The sequence below is a fragment of the Eurytemora carolleeae genome, unplaced genomic scaffold, assembly GCF_000591075.1.
Source record: "Eurytemora carolleeae unplaced genomic scaffold, Eaff_2.0 scaffold1592, whole genome shotgun sequence".
Classification (NCBI taxonomy): Eukaryota; Metazoa; Arthropoda; class Copepoda; order Calanoida; family Temoridae; genus Eurytemora; species Eurytemora carolleeae.
In genome coordinates, this window is record NW_019402149.1 from 19798 (window position 1) to 28714 (window position 8917).

Sequence of the window (8917 nt, forward strand, 5' to 3'; positions counted from 1 at the left end):
TTCAACTTTTATTTTTCACGGCGCCTTTATATATTTATATACGCTTATTCATTCATTTATTAATCCATTCTTTACTCCATATTAACTTCACATATTTATATATTTATATATACTTATTCATTCATTTATTCATTCATTCTTTACCCAATACTAACTTCACATTTTATATATTTATATACGCTTATTCATTCATTTATTAATTCATTCTTTACCCCATATTAACTTCACATATTTTGTTTATTTATATACACTTATTCATTCATTTATTCATTCATTCTTTACCCCATATTAACTTCACATATTTTATATATTTATATACGCTTATTCATTCATTCTTTACTCCATATTAACTTCACATATTTTCGTATAATTTTGACAAAGTTGTAAATCACTTTCTCGAGATAGGAACATCAGATCAAACTTTCATGGGTCGCGATCAAGAGCTAAAGTGATTAGCTTTCAGCCTATACCCCCTTTCATTTTTCCTTTACAGTCCCGTTAACGGGAAGTAAGTCTCCCTACCTCCTTCTTTATTGTATGCCACTATCAGAGGCGTTCCATTATAGGCTCAAATTGAATATATTCGGTAAACTGAAACATAAACGCAAGAAAGTTGGTCGGAAATTCGCGCAAAAGTGCTCAACTTTGCACAATTCTGTTGCGTTTATTGCATGCAGTTATTACGAAATTGTGCGCAATTAAATTCACTTGCGAAGTTGCGCGCAAGGGCTAGCAATTGCATGGAAGTAAAACACTTTTGCGATGGAAACTCTACTCAATATACACTATAATTCAACTGTATGTTTCTACTCCTAAGTTGCATATACCACTATAATCCGCTCCACCGCAATAAATAATCTTTCCATTTAGAACTGCAGCTCCTATAATAAATTATTAAGTTGATTAAAATATATTACACCTTATTAAAGATTAAATTCTAAAGAAGTATAAGATGGTAGATGAGACTTTTAAACCCCCTCTATAAATACTTGTTCGGTTGATCTTGTTACAGAACTTAAATTTAGAGTTCAATACAATCTGAGGAAATTAAAAATATAAGATAATTTGATTTATAATTCAGTGATGAATAAAGAAAAAGCATTTTTATTTCTTGTTGTAAACTACATTTAATGCTTTTTGCTTGTTTTAAACTTTGCTTACTCAAGCTGTATTCTACACCTGGTCCTGTAATATAAAAAGCTGTTTTTTTGGTATGCAACAATTTTCATTTAATCCTGCCGGGATATTTTCATTGAAAGATACTTTGAAAATCTACAAAGGCAAAAAAAAAATCCGCAAAATCCGCAAGCCCTTGGGTTTATCATTGAATCCCCTCTTTAAAAAGGAATGTCATTTACTCTCAGACAAATTAGAATCAATGGAAATTCTTTTTAAGATCTAAATATTTATTTACGTATCTAGGATATATTACAAATTTAACAGAAAAAACTATTTTACGATAATATGGTTTACATACATTAATTAAGAAGTAATCTATTAGTTTTCGGATACATTTTTTATCATTATTTTCTTATCAGAATTGATCATTTAACATCGAGTATTGACGAATCAGCAGTTCAAGCGATAAAACAACTACATTTTATTCAATAGGATAGCATATTTGTATACAATGTGACTTAGCAGTACGATAGACACGGTGTGTGTTATCAATTATTAGAAAATGCTATAATTAACTTTGTGCATGCTTTCGCGAAAACATGCCACGGAGACGAGTTCTCTTTTTTCTATTAGAGAAGATTGATGTTGGCTTCATAATGAAGAAAATTGACCTTTCTTCATTAGTATTGAGGCAACATAATAAAGGATTAAAGAAAGGAAAAAAATAATTATGCAACAGATAACTTTTCACATAAACATGTACGGGAGCGCGTTTTCTTTTTTATGTTAAAGAAAAATCATGTTAGCTTTAGAACGAGAAACATTGACTGTTTCTCTTTGATATTTCGGCTACATGTTATAGGATAAAAGAGGGACAATTATAATTAAGAGATATAAATCGAGGAACATTGATGGTTCCTCGTTAATATCGAGGCTGCATCATGTTCATCATATCTTGTGGAGTCATGGTTTCTCGGCCGTTTCTTTTCTGTGGTGGGGTATGTCTCAATTATCCACAGGTTCAGGAGGCGTTCCAGTTCAGTTCATACGTTATGTTTTCATAGAAAAGTTCTGCTCCGAGGTCAGTCCGACACCGAGATCAGTCCGTCAGTCCGCTACCGTTCCGGATTTGATTTATACTAAATAATGTAAAAAACACTAATTAATAACATTTTCCAGGACAGAAAAGTGTTAATGACAGATCGATAATCCATAAGGAAGTATTGTCTTAATAGTTTCGAACAGCAGAGGGCTTGCAAAAATATGGGATTAAAGTATTGTGATCAATCAATTGTATCAATCATTCAATCATTTGGACAGTAGCAAAGCACTATTTATACTGAAATTTAGTCCTAATAAATGAAAAGTTAGGAATTTTTTATATTCAGTACAGTCAAATATACTTTGAGAGTGAGCTTGATTCAGACTTGAAACTTCATTCTAAGCTAAATATGATTTGAGGGGATTTTTATTTTAAACAATGAAGATATGAACAATGGAAATTTAAACCCCCAAGGGATTCAATGATAAACCCGAGGGCGTACATTGATTTTATTTGTCTGAGAGTAAGTGATACAGTTTAAATTTATTACAGAATTATAGATTAATTTATCTTACACTATAGAATTCCTGTGATTAATACAACAAAATATAATTGGTTTTCTAACTATAAGATCATAAGAAAATAAATGTATCTATTTTATGTTATATATTGGGTTTAATAAAGGTGTATTTTTATTTAGTTAATTATATTAATATATCTTAGGAGCTGCAGTTCTGAATGGACAGATTGTTTACTGCGGGGGATATGATGGTGGTATGCAACTTAGGAGTTGATACATAAAGTTTAATTACATTATTACTTTTATTAATATTTAAACCTATCTATTACTTAATGATTATTCAGCGCTAAATCCATATTCAAAGTTTACCTATTAAAATAGATGATTAAGGATGATAATTTAGAAATTTTATATTGGAAATTCTTGAACATTTAGGTTTTATATTTCAGAAATAATCACTGTAAAAAAAGTAACTTAACACCTTCTAATTCTTTTATCCAAAAAAAAATAGATAGTGTAAAGCTAAAATCCCCTTCTAATTTTTCCTGTTCAAAGTTTTCTTCTTCTTTCTTCTTCATCTTGCTGTAAGCCCCTATCTCTACTGTCAAGAGATTTCCCCTCCACTTTTTTCTTCTTGTTTCTTGTTTTTACACTTTCCAAATTGTTCTTTTAACATCAAGTTGTGGAGCAAGTAGGAGAGAGATAAGGAGGTTTGTAGGAAGAAGGGTATAGGGGATTTCTCCCTGTTTTCCATCATTTTATACTGCTTCCTAGTTAGGGGAATTAAGGAATTTACCCATAACTGCACCCCTTATGCAAAATGGGGAGTTGTGATTCCTGAAAGCTCTCTTGAGAGGTATCTTCCATGGCAGTCCAGTCCTCGCATCTGGTCGAGTAAAGACTGGTATCATTGTGCATGGCTTGTATTCCTATGAGGGGTTAAACTCCTCTTTAAGTGCACCCACATGAAAGTGTAAACTTTTGATATTGTAAACTTAGACAATTTGATGTAACAGAATTCATAGTTTGAAAGATTGGAAAATCAGAATTTGTAGCAAAAACTCAATTCATGTTAAATTAAACTATTATTCTTTGATGCAACAAACCTTTCTTTGTGTTTCTTACACTTAACGAACTAAAGATTGGAGCATTTTAAAATTTTTGTATTCTGCTAGTTATTTTAAGAGCTACAACAACGCCCAATGAGAAACTAATCAAAACTATTTTTATATGTATTGTTGACATCATATTTAAGATTACAATTAAATCTTTTATAATTGAATAATCACATTCAATACAAAATAAAATAATGATGGAGGGAGAGGGGAATTCAAACACATTGTAATGTAAATAAACTGTGTTAAACTCCTAAATGTTGCAAACCTATACCTATAGAATGGCGCAGGTAGAATATAGTAAACAAGTGAAAACTAATAAATCAAACAATAATAAAATATAGAATATAAATCATATGTATTAAAAAAGTTAAAAATTCACTAAATAAAAGATGAAAATTCACTAAATAAAAGTTGAAATTGAATATTTTTGTTTAGTAACTGTTTCAAGAATGAGGGAATGGACTGGATAGAGTTTGAAAGTATGAATGTGGGTAGATATTACTTTACCCTGACTACACTAGGAGACAAAATACTTGCTGCAGGAGGATATACTCCACAGGGGTATGTGCTATGTTTATTTATATTTGTTTTATAAACCTTTTTGTTCTTTATTGATCATCTAGCTTTCTTTCCTATTAAAAAAATGGATGTTTCTAAATTAAAATATTGAATTATTATATAAGCATTCTCACAAACTGGAATCCTTCAGTTAAACCCCTTCACCTGTGTCAGTTAAAATTATATATTTGTTTACTAGGATAACTGCTACTGTGGAGGTGTTTGATGGATCCTCCTGGAAGCTTCAAAACTATGAATTAACATCTCCAAGACATAGTCACTGTTCTGTTCCTATCAGGTATGCCTTTATTATTTATATATATTAGTCATGACAAGTGCACACATATAATTAATCAATAATGATGAAATAAGATGAATTCTTATACAGAATATATGCTGTTGTCAAATATTTCCACCATGTTTTCAAAAATAAATCTACTTATATCTTTATTACATACAAACATTGTTCAACCTTGCTAAATACCCCTTTTTAAAAGAAAAAACTGTTAATATTTAAAGATATCTTACATCAAAAGTTGGCACAAATGAACAGAATTATAGATAATAGCATCAAAAATAAAACTGTCAGCATTTTTAAATTCTTTTTATATTTCTTAACATTTTATATTCTAGTGAGAGTCAAGTCATGCTGCTTGGAGGATATTCTAACGACAACTTATCTCTTGTAGAAGTCTACAGTATTGAAGAGGGATTCATTGCAGAGCTTCCATCAATGCCAACTGCAAGGTAATCTTTCTAAAATATATCTAAAGACTGAAACATTTAAAAATGTTCTTTTTTATATTTTCATGATTTTTTCTAATATTAATGGTGTCATTCTTAAATTGATGACAAGTTTGAAAATACTTCCCACAAATACATACAATGAATATAGAATAATATACAAGTGGATTTAATGAATTTAAATATTCAAATCTAATATAATCAACGATTCATAATCTGAAAAATAATAATAAATTAATCTTAATGTTTTTTTTATTTCATCCTCATACTCTTTGTCTGTTGCTTTCTAAATAAAAAAACCTTTTTGTTGCTATTAAAGGAATTGATTTTTTGCCACAAACTCTCAATTTCTTATTCATATATCTTTGCAACCCAATGTCATAGACCTTCAATACTTAAAATAATTTTATATTTGTTTGTTTAGGAGAGGACTAGCATGCAGCATGTTTAATGGAGAAATATGGACAGCTGGAGGAGACAATTTTGGATATCAAGATGTTGTAGAAGTCCTGACACCAGGGTTTACAAACACCTGGAGGAGTGGACCTAAGCTGACCAAGAGGAGAGTCTACCTAACAATGGAGGTGCTGGACAACAACCTGGTAGTATTTGGAGGGGATGGAGGTGTAGACAGCCTGGAGAAACTTGAAGGTGAAGATTGGATGGAGGAACCTCTGCAATATGGACATAAACAACATGCCTCTGTATCAATTCTGTGTAATTGATACAGAGATGTATGTTTATTCTATTGTAACTTAAATTAATAATTTGATTTAAAATATTGTCTTTTCTAAAAATAAATTGGATTTAATGCAGCAAGTTCTTGTTAATTGTTCTGAATAAAATGAAAAGGAGTAGAGTACAGAAGTTTCAAGTTTTAAATATCACACTTTGAAACATAAAAAATATAACATGTGTGCAACATAAAAAAGTTCAGATTATTATATTATCTATGGTTTGATGAAAGATTGTTAAAAATCTATCTACTTGATACTGGTGTTGAATGATAGAAGAATGAAATTTATAACAAAGGAATATATAAAAAAGACACTGTATGACACTTAATGTGGAGACCATACAAAACTTATCACCACAAAACTTATCACCACAAAACTTATCACCACAAAACGTATCACCACAAAACTTATCAAAACAAAACTTATCTAACAACCAAACTTATCAAAACAAAACTTATCATCACAAAACTTATCAAACTACAAAACTTATCAAATTCAAAACTTATTAAAATAACTACAAAATTTATTTTTCGAAACCTTTTTAAAAGTTGTTACAACTCAAACTTGACTTAGAATTTATATTTATAAATCATTTTTCATCTGTAAATAGGCTGGCAATATTGAACAGATATGTGTTCAAGGGTACACTATCAAAGCTTGCACACATAGCCTTCAGGTCTTGTTCTTGTTCTCTTTGTATTTGTTGTACAGATGATTTTCATCATCCTTCAGTAAAGGAATTGAGTCTTTGTAACAAAATCAAATATTTAACCCCCAATATCTTTAGAACCCGATGTTGTAAACCTTTAATATTTCAAACTCTGATTATTTGATTAAACAGAATTCATTGTTTGAAATATCTAAGGTCTACAACATTTGGTTCCAAAGATATAGTGATTTGAAAATCAGAGTTTGTGACAAAGACTCAATTCCTTTGTACCCTTCTGTGAGAGAACACAATTAGCCTCCATCTCAGTTGAAAGGGGCTGGGAAACTGAGAGTTTACCAAATTTTCTATTAAAATTCGCGGATTTTAAAAAAATTGTTGGTACATTTCCATTATTTGAAAATTTAGATTCATGAATTTTATTGATAAGTTTTAAGTTTGATATGTTTTGTAGTTTGATAAGTTTTGTTGTTGATAAGTTTTGTTTTGATAAGTTTTGTGGTTTGATAAGTTTTGTAGTTTGATAAGTTTTGGGATGATAAGTTTTGTGGTGATAAATTTTGTGGTGATAAGTTTTGTGGTGAAATGTTTTGTATGGTCTCCCTTAAGGTAGCTCATCAGTTTCCAAAGAAATTTTTTATTTAAAGATTAACACGGCATTTTAGAGCAAACTGTTTATATAAAGACCCCCCTCCCTTACACCCAGTTGTTCCTTTAAGATACACTTTTTAATACAAAAAAAATGAAACATAATTTTTCTGTATTATTATTGGCGAAAAAGCTGAAACACAGGTTTGGAGAGACCAAGTACAATTTCGAATATTAGGCCTACTGAATAGATTTCAATAGGGAAACTCCAGACAATGAGTAAAAATTGCAAAACTTACAAAAATTTTCTAATTATATTCCTGATTAACATATTGAGTATTTTAGTGACACAGTAATTTATATCTAGCTGTTATCTATATATAGACTGTTTGTATCCAATAAACGTCAAAACGGCAGATTCAATCAGGCCCAAATTTGGTGTGGGACATCATATGACCGCAGGGAAAAATTAGTTATGTTTTTGTAAAGGGAATGTTGGAGATGGCATGTTTAATGTAGGGGGGCCCTGCCTTCATTTTTGGTTCAAATCTTCCAATTTTTTGGCTGCAAGCCTAATTAGTGATCAAAACTTCTAAAATAAATAAAATTGAATTTTAATGACCTCAAATGACCTCTAATGACCTCTAATGACCTCCACAAATAGAAAATATTTCAACTATGGCTTTATGCAATATCATTTACTCTATCCTTATACTTTACTTTAAACCTTTCTTTAATCTTCACTCTAAAACTTTCCTAATCTTTACTCTGAACCCTTCTATTTCATTTTAAATTCGGTGATGGTGATGGACCAAACCTCTGTCGAGTAAAACAGTAGATGTTAGTTCCACATTTATTGAAAATATATTTCGGTGTTCTTGAGATTGTTTCTGTCACAAAGGTTATTTCTTATACTTCAAATTTTTTCCTTATTCTTTATTGAAAACATTTCCTTATCCTTTATTGAAAAAACATTTCCTTATCCTTTATTGAAAACATTTCCTTATCGTTTATTGAAAAAACATTTCCTTATCCTTTATTGAAAACATTTCCTTATCCTTTATTGAAAACATTTCCTTATCCTTTATTGAAAACATTTCCTTATCCTTTATTGAAAACATTTCCTTATCCTTTATTGAAAACATTTCCTTATCCTTTATTGAAAACANTTCTTTTCCTTCAACATAAACCATTCTTTTTTACTTTACTTCCTTATCCTTTACTCTTTGCTCTTTTCATATTCTTTAATATAAGTCTTTTCTTACACTTTACTTTACATTTTGCTTTATCCTTTGATTACACTCATTTCTTTTTCCCTTAACATCCTTTTGCACCCTTTACTCTACAAATTAAAATATAAAAGTTTGATACAAGGGCGTATACAGAAATAAATGTAGGGGGGGGCTACGCCCCCCCCTTTACAAGTCTAGGGGGGGCACTGCTCCCCATGCCCCCCCCCTGTATACGCCCTTGGTTTGATATGATTTCTTATAAATTACTATGTGTTTTAAAATTTTAAACCAACAAAACTGAACCCCCCAAGAGCAAGAAAAAAAGTTCAAAAAATGAAAGGGGGGAGTAAATACAAAAGAAATGTTCAGGAGAAAGGATAAGGGGAAAGGTTCGAGAGAAGGGTATGGAAAGGCTCAGGGGAAAAGTATAAATTAATGGGTATAGAAAGGTTCAGGATAAAGAATAAGGGGAAAGGTATAAAGTTAAAGGGTATTGAAAGGTTCAGGGTTAAGGATAAGGGGAAAGGTCTTTTATTATTATTAATTAATATTAACTTCACATATTTTATATATTTATATACGCTTATTCATT

The 8917-nt window shown here is 30.3% G+C and overlaps 1 protein-coding gene across 1 annotated transcript; it reads left to right on the plus strand.

The window, feature by feature from the left end:
• Nucleotides 1-2862: 2862 nt before the first annotated feature.
• LOC111717977 (ring canal kelch protein) lies at nucleotides 2863-5916 on the plus strand. Its single transcript, XM_023493446.1, has 6 exons — nucleotides 2863-2935; nucleotides 4077-4086; nucleotides 4235-4360; nucleotides 4557-4655; nucleotides 4991-5104; nucleotides 5526-5916. The coding sequence occupies exons 3-6, from the start codon at nucleotides 4257-4259 to the stop codon at nucleotides 5824-5826; spliced, it is 618 nt and encodes a 205-aa protein (XP_023349214.1). The 5' UTR covers nucleotides 2863-2935; nucleotides 4077-4086; nucleotides 4235-4256; the 3' UTR covers nucleotides 5827-5916.
• Nucleotides 5917-8917: the final 3001 nt, after the last annotated feature.

What these genes read in the sequence shown, in the direction of transcription:
- LOC111717977 (XM_023493446.1), top strand. Translation starts at nt 4,257, where the DNA reads ATGGACTGGATAGAGTTTGAAAGTATGAATGTGGGTAGATATTACTTT. An exon ending in GGAGGATATACTCCACAGGG is followed by an intron (nt 4,361 to 4,556) that starts GTATGTGCTATG and finishes TTTGTTTACTAG; the next exon opens with GATAACTGCTACTGTGGAGG. An exon ending in CACTGTTCTGTTCCTATCAG is followed by an intron (nt 4,656 to 4,990) that starts GTATGCCTTTAT and finishes TTTATATTCTAG; the next exon opens with TGAGAGTCAAGTCATGCTGC.